This window comes from Danio rerio, chromosome 18, assembly GCF_049306965.1.
Source record: "Danio rerio strain Tuebingen ecotype United States chromosome 18, GRCz12tu, whole genome shotgun sequence".
Taxonomy (NCBI): Eukaryota; Metazoa; Chordata; class Actinopteri; order Cypriniformes; family Danionidae; genus Danio; species Danio rerio.
Genome location: NC_133193.1, coordinates 10,862,902 through 10,886,990, shown reverse-complemented (window position 1 = coordinate 10,886,990; position 24,089 = coordinate 10,862,902). Strand labels below are relative to the sequence as shown.

The 24,089-nt window shown below is 34.7% G+C and overlaps 1 protein-coding gene across 15 annotated transcripts in view; it reads right to left on the bottom strand.

Annotated features, from left to right (window-relative positions):
* The window catches only part of sema3e (sema domain, immunoglobulin domain (Ig), short basic domain, secreted, (semaphorin) 3E), a 128,671-nt gene that overhangs the window by 21,776 nt on the left and 82,806 nt on the right, over positions 1–24,089 (bottom strand). For all 15 annotated transcript variants that reach the window (XR_012393741.1, XR_012393740.1, XM_073929318.1 and 12 more), the window contains 3 exons: positions 9,825–9,921; positions 8,723–8,839; positions 1,678–1,820 (listed from right to left, as the gene is read on the bottom strand). Coding sequence is in view for 13 of the 15 variants with exons in the window: in XM_073929318.1 (XP_073785419.1) it covers positions 1,678–1,820; positions 8,723–8,839; positions 9,825–9,921 (357 nt within the window). In the remaining 2 variants the exon portion in view is untranslated. The remainder of the gene's footprint in view (positions 1–1,677; positions 1,821–8,722; positions 8,840–9,824; positions 9,922–24,089) is intronic.

The window sequence follows — 24,089 nt, the reverse complement described above, 5'->3', positions numbered from 1 at the left end:
AGGGAAAGAGATGAAAAGGCACGTAAGCTCACCTCACCTGTGGGTGGTGCTCTTTTGCAGAAACTACATAGACAAATGTGATTGATCAGAAACATCTCCTGCTGTTTAATAACGTTTGCTCTAAACTTGCATCATGATGGTGTCATCTGTATTGACAGCTATTCTTAAAAGGTTTTATATTCTGACTAAATCCATATATATTTTAAAACATTTATATCATAATGCTTGACTAAAGAAGGTTGCTTATATTTTGTTGTATCTTTTATATTTCCCTGCCTTCGATGTTAATTGATAGTAGATAACGAGCTAAACACATTAAGCCATTTTCTTTATCTGGAGTGGGGTCATATGCTAGGTATGCACTGAAGTTTAAATTCTGGGCCGAAACCTGTTGAATCCAAAACTGCTTTGTAATAATAATTTATTATTTTAATAAGTAATAGATAATACTTTTATGAGATTTGTTTTATTTAAAACAATAGATCAAGATCAACCGATTTAAAAATTAACACAAGTCAATAAAATAAAAACATTTTATTGACTGAACAAGTTGAGAGGCATCATTTTATCAGCAATGGCATGACAGCACAGTGGCATTACTGTAAGCAGCAGGAACAAGTATACTACATAAAATGTCTCATCGGACTTATTTAAGCAGACTTTGCTTTTCTGGTAAGCATGTTGTTCATACACAACTAAGTGCATGTACATAAGCTAAATATCCACATAGTAGAACATTGTTCTATTTTGTTAATTGACCATAATGCGAGATAGTTGACGGTATGCTCCACTGCTCTTGGGATTTGGTCAGTGAAGCAACAAACTGCAGTGTAAGCCATTGAAATAAATGGGTTTCATAAAGCACCGCTTTCTGCATCTGATGTAAAAGCTGCTTCACATCCCACAGTGATTGTGGCTGGAGGGAGAGTAAAACCAGCATTGTAAACAATGAGGGGCAGTTTGGCATAGCATTGCCTTTTTTGGCTCATATTTTTGTCTGTTTTTTTTTTCTTTTAGATGAAAACAGACAAGATTATTTTCAGTCAATAATTTTTTTAGTGACCAAAAATTCAGTGCATTCCCATCATAAACGGCTTAAGCATGTAAATGCATTAACTTGCTTTTGTCTGATTATTGAGTATGCATGTGTGAGATCTGAGAGGAACACATCTTTACTGTTTTTAAGAGCATCTTAACAACAGCTTTACAGTAGAGGAGGAGAAACTATACCGCAAACTCGAACACATTTCTGACCCAAAGATGTGTTCGCATATAAAAGTGATTTTTGTAAACTGTTTTTTGCATTAGTGGGTTATTGCTGCCATGTAAACTGTGGCAAAAATGTTATTTTAAAAAAGCTGATTATTTTAGTTATTGGTGTATTGTTTAACATGCTCAATTAAGATTTTTTGGTTTTCCAGTGTTGATGAAATTGTTTTCAGGCTGAAGGTAAAATTATAAAAATATTCTAAATACTTCAGTTTCTTGCATAGATTGAACGTTTGGCTTCATAAAACCTTAATTTATCATGTGTGCTCACTTAGTCCTTTTTCACTTAGATTTAGATTAATGCTACTGAAGATAGTGAGGAATGTTCTGTTACATACTGTACTACAGCTGAATGTATGCAGAACAAAGCTAGTTTTACTTAAAGTTTTTCTGATGTGTGTTCCATACCGCACAGACTCTGGCCACTCTGGTGTAAACAGCTTTATTTCCTCCCTCAACATCGGCCACTCGCTCTGTGAAGAAGTAGTAAACCTTATCGTCAGCAGGGTCGTCATTGTCAGGGATCACCGCTGAACCCACAAACTTGGGCTCTGGGGAAAGAAAAACACAAACACAAGACATATGGTCAGAATTACAAAGAAGACTGTTTCCTACGTTCACCAAGACTACATCTGTTTGATATGATTAAGTTGTAATATTATTTTAAACTATCTTACTAGAAATTAATAAAATAAAAACTAAATAATTATGAAATCAATTGAATAAATCAATTAATGTTTGAATGAACAAAACAAATAAAATAATTATCAGTTTCTCTGGATTTATGATTACTCTAAGTATTAAAAAACTGTTAAAATGTACTTATTTCATGCTGTAAACAAGTGGTCCCCAACCCCCAGGCCATGGACCCAACTGGTACCAGGCCGCAGAAGAAATCAAAAATTATTTCAGTTTTATTTATTCTGAGCGAGAAACAGACGTCTTTCTAAAGTTTCTTTGTGAAGGGGTATAAGGCCCAATGAAGCCAAAGGTATAGATCTGCAACCCTATTGTCAAAAAAATCGGGTGAATCCATCATGTCTGTGCAAGAAGATCAACAGCTGGAGATCGCAAATGACGGCAACCATTCAAATATTTAGAAGGTGCTTGGCTTGTGCACACATGTTGGGTCTTCCAGGCACACCCAGCTGAAAACATCTTCAGAATGCTGCAAATGCACCGCGAGTCTAATGACAAGAAGGGACCAATCAGCTTCATATTCTGTATGGAATATACACATTTCAGTAGGCTAACAATTTCAGAGAATCACTGCAGTTTTTTTTTTTCTCTCTCTATAAATACAACAGCAGCAGCTTGATGGTTTCGGTTCATGATCGCCTAGCGATCTACGTATACCCACCCACCCCAATATGTGAGCAATGTGTTGAATCACCTTTCTTTTGTTTTATATTCTTTTCCAAACTTTGCATTAGTAATATATTTAGCAGATGTTTAGTTAAACATTTTCAATACACACAGGCACAGGACCACGAGGCGGGAATCAAACTTGGGTCGCCGCGAGCACCGGAGTGCATGTGTCGACGCACTAACTACTACACCACTGGTGCAGACAACATTTTTAATATTATATAATAACTACTATTAAAATCAAAGCAACATGAACTAAAGTTGCAATCAGAATTATTAAACCCCTTTTATTTTTTTTTATTTTTAAAATATTTCTAAAATGATGTTTAACAGAACAAAACAATTTTGACAATATGTCTGATAATATTTTTTCTTCAGGAGAAAGTCTTATTTGTTTTATTTCGGCAAGAATAAAAGCAGCTTTTAATTTTTTTTAAGTAACTTTAAGGTCAAAATTATTAGCCCCTTTAAGCTACATTTTTTTTTCTCAATAATCTACAGAACATTGTTATACAATAACTTGCCTAATTACGCTAACCTGACTAGTTAACCTAGTTAAGCCTTTAAAAGTCACGTAAAGCTGTATAAAAGTGTCTTGAAAATATCTAGTCAAATATTATTTACTGTCATCATGGCAAAGATAAAATAAATCAGCTATTAAGAAATGAGTTATTAAAACTATTATGTTTAGAAATGTGTTAAAAAAAATCTTTTCTTCGTTAAACAGAAATTGGGGGAAAAAAATAAACAAGAGGGCTAATCATTCAGGGGGTTTAATAATTCTGATTGCAACTCTATAATTAACATTTTATGCACAAAATACATATTCCCAATATAGTCTAACACAAACAAATCCCTTATCCCCTTAAGTTGTGTGCTCTGCATGTTGAAGGCCGCAGTGCAGCGAGTGTGAGTGGGATTAAATCTTCAGCACCCCGTGAGTCTGAAGCGATAACACTTAACAGCAGTTAACACCATTCACAACACGCAGACCTCCACCTCACACTGTCGAATACGCACAGAAAATGTACAAGTCCCCATGGAGTCGCGCTCTCTGCCCCGCATTACGCACTTGTGTGCTATCGAGCTGATGACCTCAGGATGTGATGGTATTTGACCGTGTTTTATTATGTCGGAATGGATGTGAATGGGTCTCACAGAGATTGATGGTACGTGTCATACTCCTTGCTCTTCGCTCTCTCTGAATGATTAATGCATCACAGCAGGAGCCTGAATCACACGTGACGAGTGCGAGACAACACTGTATTATTAGCATAGACTCCACATCTTACTGGAAACACACACACATTTTGCATGATGGGCAAAAACAGTTTATGAATCAGTATACAGTTTGGACTAACATGGTTACAGTGTAGCAGTTTATTGTATATCCAGTTCATAAAGCAGGATTTAGTTATTGTTTTGGCATAGTTTAAGAATGACTTTTTCAAATATAAGGTTAACAAGCACATGTATATTATTTACATATGTATAAGCTATAAACATTCATTCTTTTTTTTTTTCAGCTTAGTCCCTTTATTCAACAGGGGTCGCCATAGCAGAATAAACAACCAACTTATCTAGCATATGTTTTACACAGCGGATGACCTTCCAGCTGCAACCCAGTACTGGGAAACAACCATACACACTCATTCACACCATACACTAAGGCCAATTTAGTTTATTCAATTCACGTATACCTCAAGTCTTTGGACTGTGGGGGGGGGAACAGGAGATCCCAGAGGAAAACCACGCCAACATGGTAAGAAACATGCAAACTCTTCACAGAAATGCCAACTGACCCAGCCAGGACATGACCTAGCAACCTTCTTGCTGTGAGGCGACAGTGCTAACCACTGAGCCACCGTGTTGCCTCATTTGCTCTGTGTGCATCTGAAATTCATTCATTCATTCATTCATTCATTCATTCATTCATTCATCTGCTTTTCAGGGTATGGGTCACGGGGGCAGCAGTCTTAGGAGAGAACCCCACACTTTATTTGTTTTGGACGGTGAAAGCAAAATTCTCCTATGAGAGTGATAATAGCGCCTCCCGATGGTGAATGCGTTTATACTCATGGCAGGTATTATTTGGTAGTTTGGTCATTTATTTAACTAATTTGGCAACCGTCAAATGTCATCAGGGAAACGGCTTGAATTTCTGCTTAGTAAAAAAACATTAGTGTGCCATTTGGGACGACAGTACTTGTACTATGCTGTTGAGTGTGTAAGTAGAGAAGCACTTAGTGCATGAGTGCATAGTGTGCCATTTGAGACGCTGCTATAGTCCCTAAAGCGTGACCTGGATCTTGCCCCAGGCCTCCGCCCGGTGGGACATGCCTGGAACACCTCCCTAGGTAGGCGACCAGAAGGCTTGCGAAACAAATGCCCGACCCACCTCAGCTGACTTCTCTCAATGTGGAGGACCAGCGGCTCTACTTCGAGCTTCTCCCGGGTGACAGAGCTCCTCACCCTATCTATAAGGGTGTGCTCTGCCACGCTGCGAAGGAAACTCATTTCGGCCACTTGTATCCGACCATATATACAGTAAAAGGCAAATGCAATATTCAATGAGTGATGTTTAATGAAGAAATGACATGATATTCCTTTTACATCCATCTTTTTCTGGAGAAAGGTTTATTTATTTTTGTTTGGCTGGAATTAAAGTTATTTATTTAACATTTATAAAGACATTATTATTAGCTCCCATAATATTTTGGTTTTCACTTTTTTTGATATGCAAACCACTGTTGTCCAGTGACTTCCCTTATTAACCTAACTTGCATAGTTAACCTACAGTATTTACCTTATTTAAGCCTTTAAATTACACTTTAAGCTGAATACTAGTATCTTGAATAACTAGTACAATATAGATAATAATACAACAATAATACAACATGGGCACATTGTGAAAACGTAGCGCTATTTACATTTCTTAAGATGGCAAATTATGTAGTAAGAAGTAGGTATGGCTGCATTTCGTCTTGAAAACAATCGCTATTGAGTAGTATGATGCCAATCCTTTTCGCGTTCCACCAGCTGACCCCTGACCTCCATATGGCTTTCCCGCTGTTACCAGTATGTTTAGTAGCTCACCATGTATGGACTTGAAACGCAGAGATTGGTTAGGTTTAGGAAATGAAGAGGGTGGGTCAGTCTATCGGTTTGTCATTCAGTAAGTCAATCAGTCCACAACTGCCTCTAGTGGATTTACGCAAGAACAGCAGGTGAGAATGGCACTTGAGGGAGATATTTGTGCAAAAAAAAAAAAAAAAAAGTTGCGAATTTGGTGCTCTCCAAAAATGTATTAGCGGTGCGTTTTCAGAATGAGCCTGGGTTGCAATATTAAGTACTGTCATCATGGCAATTGCTAAATAAATTATAATTAGCTATGAAAAATTAATTATTAAAACTATTAGGTTCAAAAATGTGTTAAAATCTTCACTCTGTTAAACATTTGTGCAATATTTGAAAGAAAATAATTAAAGTTCACACGGCGTCTAACAATTTTGACTTTATACATATTTTAATTGTGCAAAACTTAATTTTATTTTCACTCTGTAAACTACTTATGACCTTTCTTTACAATTTACAATGCAAATGTAGTCATTTAGAACATTTATTAATTAGCTTAAAATAACCAAAAAGTAAAAACCACATTTTAAGATTTTAATATAGTTTTTAGAGAACACTACCAATGTAACAACACAATAAATGAGCATTGTCTGAGCCTTGTCATTTCGTTTTTCCAGTTCCATCCATTCAGAACGATTGGGCTTTGTGCAGGGTATAATACAGTGGCAGCAGCATTGCAGTAGGATTTCGTTCAGTCACACTGGTGTGGGTCTGATGTGTGATCTGCACCTCTGATGAGGCTTCAGTGATACGCATGTTAAAAACATCAGTCTCTGTCGTGTGCATCTGGGCTGAAGGCCAGAGCTCCTGTATGACTGCAGGAGATGATATACAGCCAAAGGGAAGCATTAAAGCAGCTCACAGCAGGGCAACACAGGCCTCCCTAAACCACACACATATGACAACCTGTGCTTCACTTTTGAATTAATGCTCCATTTTATCCATATGCACATTTATATGCACGGCCGTTTTGTAGGTAGTGACTATGTCTGAGACTTAATTGTACTAAAAGTTGTAATTTTCATATTGTCACTCTAAGTTAGATCCTACTTATTAGTGCACTTTTTAGCTGGAGTTGATTTTAAACAACAAAATGCCTTATATATTTTTTTTATTTACTTGATTTAAATGTATTTAAATTATTATTTTTACATTTTTAAAGCAGTTGCTTGTTCAGACATGTGATTAGCCGAGGATAAAAAAGGAAGACGAGCCCAGTAGAATCAGAAGAATCACATTCCTGCTATATTACAATGTAAATATTAAAACAATACATAAAACATAATAAAAAAATTAAATAAAATCTGATTAAAAAAAGAAAGGAGGAATAAAAAAAAAAAACTTTTATTTTAATAAAATGTCAAACTATTAAAAAAAAAAATAAATAAAAAAAAAATAAAATACAAAAATATAAAATACAAACAAACAAACAAATGTGTCAGTTATAATTAGGAATGCCCAGATCCGATCACATGGTTTTAGACTCAATCGGAATCAGACGTTACCTCCCGATCAGGACTGGAAAATATATGTATATAAAAATATATGTCAAACTATATATATAGTCTTATTATTTTTTAACACATCTATAGTTATACGGTGGCACAGAGTTAGGCATCTTTCTTGACTTCACACAGAAACAGTAACGTGTGCGGCACAACATCACTTTGGTACAGAGATGCTATTGGTTAAATGACGGCAAAGTAGAACACGGAAACAGTATATCTGCGGTCTGAAGGTATTATAAAGTTGATGACGACAACATTGCAATATCTTACCATTGCCATAGCAAACTGTGAGATATTTACACTTGGGATCGCCTGTCTGGTATTTTAAGCTGAGGTACTATTTGTTTTTATATTAGATTTTTTTTTTTTTCTGTTGCACTAAAGTCCAAAAGTGAAGAATTTACCTCACATGATTGCTCGGTTTATTAACAGAGTTGTTGAATGTTAAAATAAGGTGAATTAAAAAAAAATAAAAATAAAGGAACATCCTGGATTAGTTTTTTTTTTTTTTCGCTATTCTTTATTAATTTTTTATGTACTACAGAAGTATTGAATCAGGTTTCGGTAGATACTCAAGATCCAAGGACCCTGACTCGAGGGCAAAAAAACCTGATCGGGACATCCCGTTATAATGTAAATTTTAGAATGTGGACGATGTGAACTTAGTTTTCCACCAAACTTGTTAGAGCTCTATTTAGCTTTTAAAAGAAAGAAAAGAATGAGCAGATAAACTATTCTCATAATAATAATAATAGTAACATCAATAAAAATGATAATAACACCAACAGCAACAATAATAATAATAATAATAATAATAATCAATAAAAATGATAATAATAAAAACAACAACAATAATAAAAATACTTCAAAATACTTTTGTTGTGATATAACTGATTTGTTTAAATTGTATAATTTGATTAAATAATATAAACAGTAACTACAAAAACAACAAAAACAAAAATAATAAACTTATTTTTATTAATATAGTGAATAAGCAAATCAAAGTTTAAATACGGTATAGTTGATTAGTTTAATTTGTATATTTTGATTAAACAATATAACTAACAGCAGCAAAAACCACTATTATTGCTATATATTAATAATAATAATAATAATAATAATAATAATAATAATATTGTGAATAAGTACTACTAAGTTCAATTATGATAAATTGTATTGGTTTAAATTGTATAATTTGATTAAATAATCAGCATAATCATAATTATCATCATAATCAAAATCAGATGTGTCTCCCCATTTTGTTATGCTTTTGTAAATGAAACGATGCATAAGAAGTTTTGTGGCTGATATAAAAAATAAAGGCTAGAATTTATTTACAAATTACCTACTTACCTTTTGGCAATGTTGTAAATTTTATATATCATTTAGGCCATCTACAAAACAACAAGTGTTTATATATATTAAGATGTTTTTCCTCTCACCGTTCAGCTGCTGTCTGTCGCCCACTTCAGTCCTGATGAAGCTGTGATTGCCTAAACGATATAGAGCGGCATCATTCTCCCAATAATCAGTGTACAGGCCCACAAACAGCTCTCCACCTGTCAATCAAATACACACACACACACAAAAAACACACCAGTATTAGAGAAGTCATTCTGTTTGTTATACACCAATTCACCACTAGGATTCACTGCAGACACTGTAAAAAAACTCTCAGTTTCAGCAGTTGGAGCAATAAATCCTGCCTTGAGTCAAGAAGTAATGATCTACAGGCCAATATCAATTTAGCTTCAAAACGCTTCGAAAAGGATCCTGATGCTGGAAGAGACTGAATAATAACCCAGAGGAACACAAACTGAAAGGAAGTCATTAGATTCATCTCTCAATTTTCCGTGATTCAGCCACAGCATCGAGTGTTATAAAAAGCTTTCATGCTCTGTGGCCTCTGGATAAAAACACTCTCTTCCTTTCAGATTTCAAGACCGCACACACACGTACATACACAAACACTGAACAGTAAGATGGTGAGGAGAAAAATAAGGACACTAAGGCATAAGAAATATTTAGCTGTACATGAAATTAGATGAAAAGTTAAAGGATATCCATTAATATTTTGTGTAAGAATGCTTAGGATATATGCTTAAAAATCTGAATGACTGGATTATTATTACTGTTATTATTCATAATAAATTATAACAAGATTATATAAAAATTATCTAAAATATTAATTTCAACATAAGAAAAATATTAAATAAATATATTATAAATAGGAGTAATTATATTCAACTGTTAAAATACTACTACTACTACTACTACTAATAATAATAATAATAATGATGATGACAACAACAAAAACAACAACAATATATAATATAAACAACAACAATGTCTACATAATAATAATAATAATAATAATAATAATAATAATAAATTAAAAAATGATGAAAAGAGGAATTTAAATAGGCATAAAGCATAATAATGCAAAATATTTGGCTTTAGGAAAGTGAAAGTATATGAAATAAATTTAAGGATGAATGACTGAAAACAAAACTTATTTATTTGTTTGTAGAGATGAACACTTACGGTAGACGGTTGATGCTAAAGGGCTGTTGGGATGAAATGGGACTCTTCCTCTGCCACTCTCTATGTGGTCAGACTCCAACCTGAACTCTCGCTCCTGCTGTAAAGCACATAAAACACACCTTTACCACAATGTGACAATAATAATAGTAATAATAATAATAATACAGTTTAGGAATACTGTTAGTAAATATTGTTATTATTGTAATAATAATAATAATAGTAATTATTATTATTATTAATATTATTCCAGTTATCAAATAAATTGAACAAATTGATTATTATTAAAAAAAATTGTAAACATTAAAATCACATGCATTGATTTTATAACAACTATTATTATTCAAATTGAATACTTTGCTGGTGACCAGAGTATTTAAAGTGAAGAAAACGTCACTTTTGAAAAGTATAGCTATGTCAGTTGTTGATTAATAATTATTATTGTTTTTATTGTTGATTTTATTATTGTGGAAACACATTTTCAAAAGTTTGAGGTCAGTTTGATTAGTCAAAGGAATAGAGTATTATTAAATGTGTAAACATTAATCATAATTGTTGATTTAAGAATAACAGTAATACTTATTATTATTATTATTAAATAAATTTGATAAATTGATTTATGGAATATTTGTATTATGATTTCAATTTGTATTACGTTACTGATTCAATAATAATAATAATTATTATTATTATATTTATTGTTATTCACATTAAAATTATAATGAAATAAATTAAACAAACGGATTATTCGAAAAAAATATTTGTAAACATTAATCACAATTATTGATTTAATAATAATAATAATAATAATAATAATAATAATAATAATAATAAAACTAGTAATAATTATTATTATTATCATCATCCTCATCCTAATAAATAGTTGTTGTTATTATTAGGAATATTAAATCAATTATTGTGATGAATGATTGCAAATATTTTATTAATAATCTATTAATTCGATTAATCAAACTTCAAATTTTTGAAAATGTGTTTCCACAATAATAAAAACTATACTTTTCAAAAGTTATTCTTCCCTCGTGAAGTTTTCTCCACTTTAAATACCATCTGGTGACCAGCACATTTTGTGCTTTTCCCATTTGTCACCAGTATGAGATGCTGATAAACTGGTGTCACATTTACTTTCCTAAAACCAGCAAGAGAAAGATTCTTTTCGACCACCTCCAGCAGATTTACTGGTGAACAGCAGAACAGTCATGCTGGTTTAAGCTGGTATTTTCAGCAGGGTAGACCAAACAGAAATCTGACACTGCAAAAATCTGCAGTTCTTAGAAAAAAAAATAAGGGGAATAATCAATCAGCCCTCTGGCGAATTGTATCATTGAGCATCATGTAGTAACACATCAGTATCAGTGTATATTACAGTGGCTTTTCATCATTAGACACACACTGCATTTCCTGCGGTCTCAAGGGAAATAAAACATCCAGGTGAAGCAACGGAGGGTAAAATGAGATTCAAGGCCATGAAAAGCTCTTTGAACAATCACTTTCTCTCTGCTCTCACAACACGAGTCGCTTTTACCAGAAGATGACAGTACATACTACGCAAAATGTATCGCAAAACCCTTTCACTAGCTTGATTTGTGTCTTCTCACAGCATGTGATCCCTAGAGAAACAAACACCGGTCCATCCATCACTTTCAGTCTATGGATCATTCAGTAGGGTTGGCGTTTTTCCATATCATTCATGCCTCTAACTTCATATGAAACGGGAATGGAAATAAATCCTCAGCTGAAGCCATAACTTCAGTTTCACTTTATGAAGCGTGCTGTTACATGGGAGAATTATGGGGATAAATCATAAAGGCTGGCTGTGGCGCATGCCGTAAGGTCCTTTATAAACCCACAAATCTTCCTTCAAGTCTTAAGGTTATCTACTGTATAAGCGAGTGCGCTCCAATACAAAATTTTCATCTAGAAGTAAGGATGCACCGATATGGCCGAACCCCAAAATTCTGGATGCACCTAAACGCTTTGTAATAACTATATATCATTTAAAAAAAAAACAAGCCAATAAACTATCCTCATTGATACTAAACTGCATTGACAGTTTGTGAATGAGTTAAGACTAGAACTGTTATTTTATCAGCATAGTAGTGCTATTGCAGGCAACAGGAAAAAGCATATTGCATAGAAATTTCCTGTCGACATGTTATTTGAATGACTTTGGTTTTCCAGTGAGCATGTGCTGATCATGCATGTTTATGGGTACAGCCGTTCTGTGCCAGACGACACATGGAGACAGTGACTATGTTTACATGGACATCAGCAATAATTGGCCTTAATCTGAATAAGACATTAACATGATTAAGGTGTTCATATGAGTTGCTTTTTGAATGTTCCTTTCATGATCCTGTTTTACATGTTGAAGCACATAATTCAATCGTCATTGCGTCACCACGTGATCCACATTTCCTCCAAAGTTTCATGTAGTGTAGGGTATTTCACTTTTAATTTGTTGACTTTAATTGCAGTTTGGCACTTTCATTTTTATTCAAAAATATGTCTTGTATTCATCTGTGACAAACAATATATTGGATGCGAGTATGAACTGCTGGAAGAGTGCTGTTTTAATGGAATTTGATGCCACACGCAGTATGGTGAAAAAAACTCTGCCTTTCTTGATGCAGGTGTCTGTGGTCCTTCACCAACATGGCAGGTGCAGAGAATAGTGTCAAACAGTCATGTTTGTAAAGACTATCCTGTCGCAAAATGTGGCACAAATTCGACACATCAGTAATAGTTTGATTAGGGTATTTACATATCCGTACTGCACTTCAGTAATGCGACTAAAGTCTGCATACTCCACATGTTTTAATTCGATTTCTGTTTAGTTCGATTATAACCTTAATCAGACTAAATTAATCAGAAATAGCTGTTTACATGGTAGACCTTTAATCAGAGTATTGTCTTAATCACATTAAAATGATCGATTATTGGTTATTATTGGTGAAAATTACAGATTATTAATGTCGATATAAACTTACTCAATAAAACCAATTAGAAGATATGAAGATGGGTAGAAGGACATTATGGACAGTGGCCAGAGAGTACATTTGGAAAGGATGCTGTGGATATACTACTACTCTTATATCTTGCACAGATATCTTTAGAAGAACTTCTATAGACATAACGATCTTTATTGTACAACCCACACCTGTCAACTCTCCCATGTCTCCAGGAATTCCCTTTTATTTAACCATCCTATCCTGCTTTAATCCCGTTACACTTTTAATCTATGAAAGGCAACATCTCAAATGTGTTAAAAAAACTGCAAGAGAATTGTGCTTCTGTTTTATTAGTGCTTGAAAGCACTTTAAAATAAATGTAAAAATAGCAGCATTCCCTACACTACTTTTTTTGTTTGTTTTTTAAGAAGAGAAACACATACACAGGTTCAACATTGCTGTTATAGACTGGCTGGCATGAATTAGATGCATTTTAGCTCAGAAACTCTAGCAGAGGTGCTAAAAATACTATAGGTTGTTTTTCTGTGACGTCATTGATGACGCACACAATTCAGACGGAGGGCAGGAAGTGTTTCTTCTATGTAGGAATCGCTGTCAGAACATCTAAATGTTTTTGTTTTATGTTGTTTATAGCGGTTTAAATCAGCCAAATTAAGAAATGCTGAACAGCTTTATAGATTTCCAAAAGGTTTTGCTCATAAAGAAAAAACTGGCTGAAAAATGGAAGAAAAGGTGGCATGAAACTAACATTTATTCAATACATCCATGTGTCCAAACTTTTTTTGAATGCAATAATTCGTTGGACGCACTAATAAAGATTACAAGCCTAGCTATTTGTATTATATGTTGTAAGACTTGAAGCTTACGCTGCTATTTTGAACCAATAGTCGGAAACAGAAAGCAGTTGAAGGAGGCATGTTAAAATCCATTGTTAAAGTTGTTATTATCATTGATAAAGAGAAAGAATCTCAAAGCTTAAAGCAGGCAAAGTTGTTTATTAAGTTACATGTTTAAATATCTAGAAGGTAATATGAAACAAACTAACATACTGAATAAAGAAATTAGCTGTAACATATGCACTGCTGAGCAACAAAGACAGTGAAACTGCCTTTGTTAGCATATGAGGCTACGCACCGGTGTGCGGGAGACGCAGAGTAAAAGCCATTCTCCCAGATCAACATCTACCTGAGCAAAGCATTGTCAAAGCATTGTCAAACATAAGTGAAAACCAACCCCCAAAACCAGCTGACCATGAGAGCAAAGTTGAGGAGATAAAGTGGCATCTATCAATGTCTCTGTTGATTTCATCACTACAAAGCTGAAGTCATAAACTGTCAAATGAAACCAAACATGACAAAGTTATATGAAGGAAGAACACAAGCAGATCAATTGTGTATGGAAAAAAGCACATGGTTACTGTAAGCAAATGACAAGAGATGTGTATTGGAGCTGTGAGGAACTCCACACCAGGAGGACCCATCCCATGCTTGGAATGTCTCAGTAGCATAGATGGAATAGTATATAATATTTTCTCAGCTTACATATGTTAATGTGTCATATAAAAATTAGATACAAACATCACCACCCTTATACAAAATCCAAGAAAATATAAATAACATACCCTGCCTTCGCTGCAATGAAATCTCTGTCTTTTTTGCAGCTGGCATTTTGGTGGAATAAACAACTGTAACGTTAACATCTATATGCACAGCAGTGAATGTTTGTTGATAGTAAGCTCATCAACCGAACAAAAAAGCAACCCTTGTGTCAAAACTAGACATTATTATTGTAGAGCACTTTTCCCCCTTACAAAACTAAATAAATAATAATGTAGACTGTGTGTCTGCGCTTTTGAATGGTTTCATCTGTTATTTTGTGATGTCGGGAAGATATCTGCAAGGGGAAAAACGTAGTAATTTATAATAAACATGTTTTTGAACCACAGAGTAAAGTGTATAATGTAAACATCTCCTTTGAAAATATAGCATTAATCGCAAAAATAGGAACTTTCCGCCATGTCATGCATCACCAGAACCATGTGATTAGACTGCCCTGTCTTCATCTTCAAAATAGAGTTTGTCACACATCGAAGAAATCTGCGTATTTCTAGGTACTTCAAAGGACATTTAACACACAGTCTTGTGATCAACAAACTGTTCGCATCAGGGCTTGTGGTGAGTGTATCTGCTTATTTTAGTGTTTCATGTGCCTGAAGTACTATCCAAGATGAAATAGTAATAGATTCACATGATAATCAGCACACCGTAAGGCTGATGAGGTAATCGTGGTCACGCACTCACAAATTCACATGTACACCTTGTGGATGGACACATGGTTCAAATTAGCAGGAGGTTTGGAGATCATGTTGCGTGCAGTTCGGAGGGTTGAAATGTTAGGTGGGAGATCGCTTCAAACTGATGGCCACAGAACAATGACACTGAGTGTTAGTGGAACTAGCAGAGACGTGGGTGAAGGTTTGGCCAAAAAACCAAATAAGCTGCCAGTGCCAGCTAAGCAGAACGGTGTCATTCATAAACACTAAGGGGAAATATATTATTCAGAATCGTTACTGAATGACAAATTTAAGAAGTGCATAATGTTAACAGTTTACTATTTATACAGTAATATAAGAGTGTTATTTAATGCATTTTAAAAAAGAGATTTGAGTACAGTGAATTCATTGTCATGTTTAAGAAACCAGTCTGAGATGATTTGTGCTTTGACATGGCGCTTTATCCTGTTGGATGCAGCCAACAGAAGATGGGTACACTGTGGTCATGTTGGCACAATGCTTAATTGGTACTAATGGGCCCAAAGTGTGCCAGGAATATATCCCTCACACCATTACACCACCAGCAGCCTGAACCGTTGATAAGGCAGGATAGATCCATGCTTTCATAGTGTTGATGCCAAATTCTGACACTACTATCCGAATGTCATAGGAGAAATGGAGACTCAGACCAGGCAACATTTTTCTAATCTTCTATTGTCCAATTTTGGTGAGCCTGTGTGAATTGTAACCTCAGTTTCCTGTTCTTAGCTGACAGGAGTGGCACCCAGTGTGGTCTTCTGTTGCTGTAGCCCATCTGCTTCAAGGTTTTCTGAGTTGTTCTTTCAGAGATGCTCTTCTGCACACTGTACATCAGTTGTAAAGAGTTGTTATTTGAGTTACTGTTGCCTTACTATCAGCTCAAACCAGTCTGGCCATTTTCCTCTGACCTCTGGCATCAAAAAGGCATGTGCCCACAGAACTGCCTGTCAGGGTTCTGCCACTTTGGCCTTTTAAATTCTTGTTTTGGTGGCAGAGCTCTGACACTACTCATGTCTGGTTGTCTCTGTGTGTGCGCGCGCGCGCCGTCGTGGGTGTACGCAGAGTGTGCGCGCTGCCACTTGATGTGGCCGCGCACGCTCTGCGTCCCTCAGACGCGCACGCTCTTGTACTAGTGTTTGTGTTTGTTCTGTCAGCAGCGCGCTGCTTTATTCTCGGCGCCTCTGTCTAGTTGGTTTCAGTTTTGGTTGGCGCTGAGATGAAGCATGCACGTTGCTTATGTGTGAGCGCACGGTAAGGTGTTTATCTATCGTGTGCTCGTGTCTTGCGTCTCTTGTCAAAGCACGTGGCTCGGTGTTTACATTGTGGTCCCGTGCTTTTGTCGTGTGCTTCAGTGTTGTGTTTGTTGTCATGAACATGCGGTTAATGAGTTCTCTCATTGGCTGCATGTTCTTGTCCTGTTAAGTGAGTGCATGGCTTGTGTTGTCTCTCTGTGTCATGCGCTCTATTGTCTTGTCCCACCCTCCTTGTTAACCCATTATTAGTTAATTGTGTTCACCTGTTTGTGTGTTAATTTTCTACAGTTTATATACCCCTCACATTTGCTGTCCTGTGCCAGTTCATCATCACATGTTGTTGTTTGAAGTCTTGTCCTGTCGTGTTTCCAGTCCTCATCCTTGCCAGTCTGCTCAGTCCTGTTTGTATGTGTATGTATTTGTTTTGTTAATGTTTTCCCCCTCGGGGTAGTTTATTTTGCATTTTATTTTATTTTTATTATTTAATAAATACCCATTTTTCCTGCACTTGAGTCCTCGCTCCTTTTTCCCCATTTCCCCTCACCAACCCTGACACTGCCACTCACTGGATATATATATATATATATATATATATATATATATATATATATATATATATATATATATATATATATATATATATTATTATTTTTTTTTTAGTGTGTTTTATGTGCCTGAAGTACTATCCGAGATGAAATAGTAAGAGATTCACATGATAATCAGCACACTGTAAGGCTGATGAGGTAATCATAGTCACGCACTCACAAATTCACATGTACACCTTGTGGATGGACACAAGGTCACAATATATACACAATATATGGACACAATAAATAAATATATATATATATATATATATATATATATATATATATATATATATATATATATATATATATATATACACATACATATATATACACATATACAAACAGCATAATACAATGTATAAAAAATACAATAAGCATTTTCTGACTGAAGACTGTCTATTCTGCATTTGGAATGGCTATAGATTTATGGCTATGTCCTGATTTTTGATTGGTCATCACAGGCATTTCCGGTAAACTGTTAGCTGTTATGATATGCTTCTATATTCACTGTCATCAATGACGTACATCACTTAATCCAGATGGCCAGCTGCGGAATGAATCTGGTTTTGAATTAAACATCTGATAAACAAAAAAAAAAGATTTGAATAATACTTGTGTGAAAGAACATCCTTCATTTGACATTTCATGTGATCTAACCGCTTTGTAGGATTTCTCAGATATCTTAGCCCTTTGGTAAAGCCCTCAAGGATGTTCACTAGGTTTTAAAAGAGTATTATGTATTTATCTAAATAAGGTGCGAGTGAGGAATGACAAGGGTGTATTAGTACAGAAGTGAGTGTAAAGCCCATGAGAATGCTCTGGTTTGTCGAAAGAAAAGACAGTGCGGGGGAACGGTGTGCTGTGATGGGTGTATGGGTGCAAAGGGTCGAACGGTGCTTATATTCCTGATGTTAGAGAACAAATGCATGCCAGTGTATGAATAAAAACACACTGTCACCGTCTCTCCCTCTCTCTCTCTGTTCTGTTCTGTGTCTCTGCAGCTTTATCAGTCTCTCCTGTCATCATCGCTACATCTGCAACATGTCATCCCTGCAATCCAGAGCCAAGTGTGTGTATAACTGTGCAGGTATGTGTATCCATCTCAGTCACTGTGTGTATATCTGAATGTGAAGCCCATACAGTATCTCACGTACAGAGATGCATGTGCATAATAAATGTTAATAGTTTAATTAAGTAAAACAGCATGTCCGAATAAATTAATGACAAAAAAGTGAATTATACTGAAATCCATTGTAAAAGTTAAATAAAATGTTAGCAATCAAAAATGTTTGGTTATTCATGTTTAATTAACTGAAATCATGATTCTTACACAATTTAATCAAGGCGCAAATTAGAGGGGTTTGGGGGGGGGGGGGGGGTCTGACCCCCTCATAATTAACACTTGATCTTCCTGAAGGACATAAAAATAACATGTATATAAACATTAATAGTTTAGAAATAGTTTGCTCTGATCTGCATCTTAAATAATATTAATAATTTAAATAATAGATAACTACACTATACATTTGACCAACCCTATAATGGTTTATACCATTGTGAATGCATGTTAGCACCAAAAATATTATTCAACGGTTTCAAACAGGCAAATCTAGAGCCCCCACAGACAGTATAAGTGTTCACAAAAGATATTTCTTTAAAAAAAGCGTTTGTAGGTGTTTGTAAAAGTTTATATTTTATAATACACTGGCTCGCACATGGAAGTTTAACAGTAAAATAAAAAAATATGTAGTCTTTCATGGTCATCCATTAATAGGAGCAGGAAAGCAAACCTGTCACCATTTACTTAATATCAATTGTTAAAAAATTAATGAAATGTCATTGAGAACCACTCAATGTCCCTCAAATAAACTAGATGTAATCACCCCCCACCAACCCACCTACTGTCAATATATAATTCGCACCCTGAATTTAATTACAAATAATTAAGGGCTTAGCAATTTTTAATTTATTTCCCTCTGAAATACTTTCCCGATGTCACATTTTTAAGTAATTCCAATAAAAAAAAGTATTTTTAAAATTCTAAATTATGAATAAATATTAAAATTGTTATTAAGATTTAAAATTATTTTGTAAACAAGCATGTCTGAAGCAATCCATAAACATTTTCAGTTTTTAATGTAATTAAAAATAAATGTAATTTAGTTTATTCAATTATATACAGTGCTCAGCGTAACAGAGTACAGCCCATTTTGAAAATGAGTATTTTATCCATTTCTCAGTGAATATAGGCAATGTATTTTAATGCATTCAAACAAAACAGATTTATTAAATAGGTATATTTATTAAAATAATATTTAGTCAAACATATTTAGAAATCAAACGATAATACAATTAAATTCAAGCACAATATTGCAAAAAAAATAAAAAATACAAAATACAAAGCATCTTTTTTTAATAAAAGATGTTTTAGAAATGTTTATCATGCTGTTATTAGAGATGTGCAATATTTATAAAAGTTTTCTTTTTGTAATTATTACTATTGGCAATATTGTGATTGTTTATAGTATCATTACTACTTCACTCCAACAAGTGATGGGTTGTTTTATCCCAACATAAGGTCAAATATGGACAAACTCAACATTGGGTCATTTTTTTTTTCTATAAATTTTAAATGACACTCAAATCAACTGTTTGTTTAATATATTATATTTTATATATACATATTTGACCCATTGTTGGATTACAAAAACTTAACCCATTATTTTTGGAGTGTTAGATTCTACTGTACAGAATAGTAACACGTAATAGCACAATACACTTCTGGAGTAATTTAATTAAGTTTCTTTTTTAAAAATGTCTTTCAGAGTTTGTGTATTTGATGATTGTGATGAAAAACACAAATGTCCTGTACAGTTGAAGTCAGAATTATTAGCCCCCTCTATAGTTTTTCCCCAATTTATGTTGACTGGAAAGAAGGTTTTTTATTTATTTAAGGTAGTTGTGGTAATTAGGCAAGTTCTTTTACAACAGTAGTTTGCTCTGTAGACAATTGAAAAAAAAAAAACTATATTGCTTAATGGAGCTAATAATATTGACCTTAAAATGGTTTAAAAAAATTCAAACTGCTTTTCTTCTAGCCAAAATAAAACAAATCTTTCTCCAGAAGAAAAAAAAATATTATGGGAATACTGTGAAATTCCTTGCTCTGTTAAACATCATTTCAGAAAAATTTTGAAAAAAAAAAAAAAAAAATTATATATATATATATATATATATATATATATATATATATATATATATATATATATATATATATATATATATAATTTTATTTTTTTTTTTTTTCACAGGAGGGCTAATTTGACTGTGTATGCTTTAGTGCGTAGCTGAAGCCAAGCCATTCATTCGCACAGAATTTGCAAATTTAACACATGACGTTTTGCAGAATATACAATCTGGCAGTAGATTTCTTGTGCGCAGGGATGCAGATGTGTCTCGTGAATGTCTCAGTGTTGTGGGAGCAGTGGTTTCAGACTGAGGCGTGTGCTGGCGTCCTGCAGCTGAGCACTGGAGTTATCAGGCGTCCCGCTGAAGCCTGTCTCCTCTAATTAAACCCGCTCTGATCTCCAGAACGCCCGTGGCTCTCTCCTTTACCTCTGCCGGAGGGTCAGGCGGCCAGAAGTGCTTCCTATTCCCACCAATGAGTTCTGATTTCGCAGACGCGCTGGGATAAAGACAGGGAATGGAGTGAGAAGGAAATTCTAGGGAGGATGCAGAACATGTGGACAGAGTTGTGGAATTCACCCATATAAATGGAATTTCAAGGAAATCTGTAATTGACGGATTGATCAATACTAAGAAGGGGGACGTTTTTAATTCAGTTGCAGTTTGCACTGAAAATTTGTATTCACACCGCCATTAAGCTGTAAAAGCTACTTGGGTGCATCTTGGGTGGTTGTGAGCAGAGAGGAGAGTTGAAATCCGGTCAACTTTATGGTAATGAGCTATGAATTGGTTCAGCAGCAATTAATCACATTTACATTTACATTTTAGTCATTAAGCAGACGCTTTTATCCAAAGCGACTTACAAATGAGGACAAGGAAGCAATTTACACAACTATAAGAGCAGCAATGCATAAGTGCTATTAGCAAGTTTCAGGTCTGTAAAGTCTAAGAAGGAAAGCATTAGTATTTTTTTTTTTTTTTTTTTTGAGTACAGTTAGTGTATACAGAGAGGCAATTGCAGATTAGGAAGTGAAGTGGGGACTAAATAGTTGAGTTTTTAGTCGTTTCTTGAAAACAGCGAGTGACTCTGCCGTTCTGATGCAGTTAGGGAGTTCATTCCACTAACTGGGCAGATTGAATGCAAGAGTTCGGGAAAGTGATTTCTTCCCTCTTTGGGATGGAACCACGAGGCGACGTTCATTCACAGAACGCAAGTTTCTGGAGGGCACATAGATCTGCAGAAGTGAGAACAGATAAGAAGGAGCAAAGCCAGAAGTCGCTTTGTAGGCAAACATCAGAGCTTTGAATTTGATGCGAGCAGCAACTGGCAGCCAGTGCAAACGGATGAGCAGCGGAGTGACATGTGCTCTTTTAGGTTCATTAAAGACCACTCGTGCTGCTGCGTTCTGGAGCAGCTAAAGAGGCTTGATAGAGTTAGCTGGAAGCCCCGCTAGTAGAGAGTTGCAGTAATCCAGTCTGAAGAGAACAAGAGCTTGAACAAGGAGTTGAGCTGCATGCTCAGATAAGAAGGGTCAGATCTTTCTGATGTTATAGAGTACGAATCTGCACGATCGAGCAGTTCTAGAAATGTGGTCAGAGAAGTTTAGTTGGTCATCAATCGTTACTCCAAGGCTTTTCACCATTTTGGATGCAGTAATGCAATCAGAATGTAGAATTCCACCACTTGAGAGGACTTTAGAGAGCAGTCATGTAAACTTTGGTTCTGACCACATTAGAATGACATTTATTTTTTGAGAATGCACAGTTATTTTTCCAATAATATAATTTTTTTTTTTTCTTTTTACAGTGTGCTTTAGAATATATGTAACAAAATACATGTATGCTTAAACTATAGAACTACATATAGAACTAAATAAATGAATTCTACCCCCACATGATCTTAGTCCACCATCTATGTAATTCAGCCACTTATATAGAAGAGAAGCAATTTGGCTGTTTCACAAGTGTCCACATTGGTTTTTATATGTTGCTTAAAATGTTTAACAGTGTCACTATAACTTCTCTAGCCTTTATAATGTTGAATATAATGCAAGAGGGAATCTGATCATTTTAAATGTTTCATTTTAGCAGAGAAAAAAAAAAGGTCTAATAATGTTGTCAATGGCCCCACATAGAGACAAAATTTGGTTTCAAGAGTTCACACTTAGCTGATGATTTATAATAAGCTTGTTTGGAATGCTGTCCCTGGAGAGAAAGCCCTGAGCACATGATATCCTTAAGCCTGGGGCTCCCTCCCATTGCAAGGCGAGAGGGGAGTTTGAGCTCAGGTAGATCTCGAGAACTCCCCTGCTGTAGTAACTAATGAACAGATAGTGATTGCTCTTAAGAGATAACTTACTAGAAGCATGTCTATGGTGTTGATTTGGATTAGTCAATTAACTTAAGTTGCATGTTTTTGGACTGTGGGAGGAAACCGGGGACTGTGGGAGGAAACCAAGGTGAGCACGGGGAGAAAGTGCAAACTCAGCACAGAAACATCTGCTAGTTTGGTAAAGCCTGGAACCAGAGTTCTTGCTGTGAGGCAACAGTGCTGATGACTGGGCCACCGTGTCACCCATCTAGGAAAAAGAAGGAGTAGGGGTGGACGGGGGGATTCTTCAAAACGAAGATAACGGTGGTGTGTAACCCAGGGTATTTGTATTAGCTTAGGAATCATCTGATTGGTGCATTGAGAATTGGGTAATGCGGATCCAGCTGCTAGCAATCATAAGCACGTGATCCTCTCGAAATAAGTTTATAAATAAACATCACATGTGTGAACAGGCCCTTTACCGGTAAATATATCTCTGGGACAAAGCAGATGCATGAACGCTTAACCTTTAAATTAAATTGGAAAAATGTTATCAAAAGAAGTTAAGAAAAAAAAAAAACATAAGATTTCATACAGGCCTTATAATTCTTTTTATCATGAAATTTTAGTATCATGAAAAAAATGGTGATAAAGTGTGCAGGCTGCCTGCCACGACGCAGCACAGGAAAGATTCCAGATTCTCAGTTTCCTTCAAATAAACATCTCGTCTTTGCTCTTTTCTTCAAATAAAGCTCACTCTCTGTGATTAGTGCTCTGTAATTTGACTGGGATTCTCCTGGGAGGACGGAGATGTTTGTTTTCGCTTGTCTGGATGTTTGGTTGGATATTTTAACAGAGTGAGAATGATAAAACTTCCTGTCATACAGATTAAAACAAACCAAATCTCTGTGGAGAGCAATGTTTTCATCACATACTGCTGTTGAAGTCACTTCAGAAAGAAAAACCTGGAAGAACTATGCCACTTTACTATTGCGGAGTTCATTAGAGATAGGTAGTGGAGAGAATGACATTCAGTGATATTTATTTAATTTTAGTTTAGGACAAGTACATGTTCAGTTTTGTTTTTTGTGCTTGTATGTGTATGTAAATACTTCATGTAGAGTTTTTTGTAACGTTTGTCAGATGTATATTATTAAAATTGAATCTAACTCATTTTAACTCATTTTTACATTTTATATAACATATTACACGAGTATGCTAATTTTATTTATCGTTTTATTTATTTTGTGTTTTAGTTTAGACTTACATTATGTTTTTAATTTCAGAAGTAGCTTGCTGTTTTATTTCAACTTGTTTTAACTAGTTTAATTAAAAATTCTAAGGTTTTCATCTAATGACATTCCATGAATATTCCGTCTGATATTCAATAACAATTGTATAAAAAGCACTTAAGAAAAAACGAAAACAATTTATATAATAAAAATATATAAATATATAACAAATAACGAAAATACAAAAAATGGCTAAAACTAAAAACAACAGTCACTTATGATAACTTATTTTATTACAATTCTAAAATGAAAAATCAACAAAAATGCAAAATTTTAAATATTATTTAAATATCAATAAAAGCTACACAAGTACCTTTGTGTAAAATATCACTGGT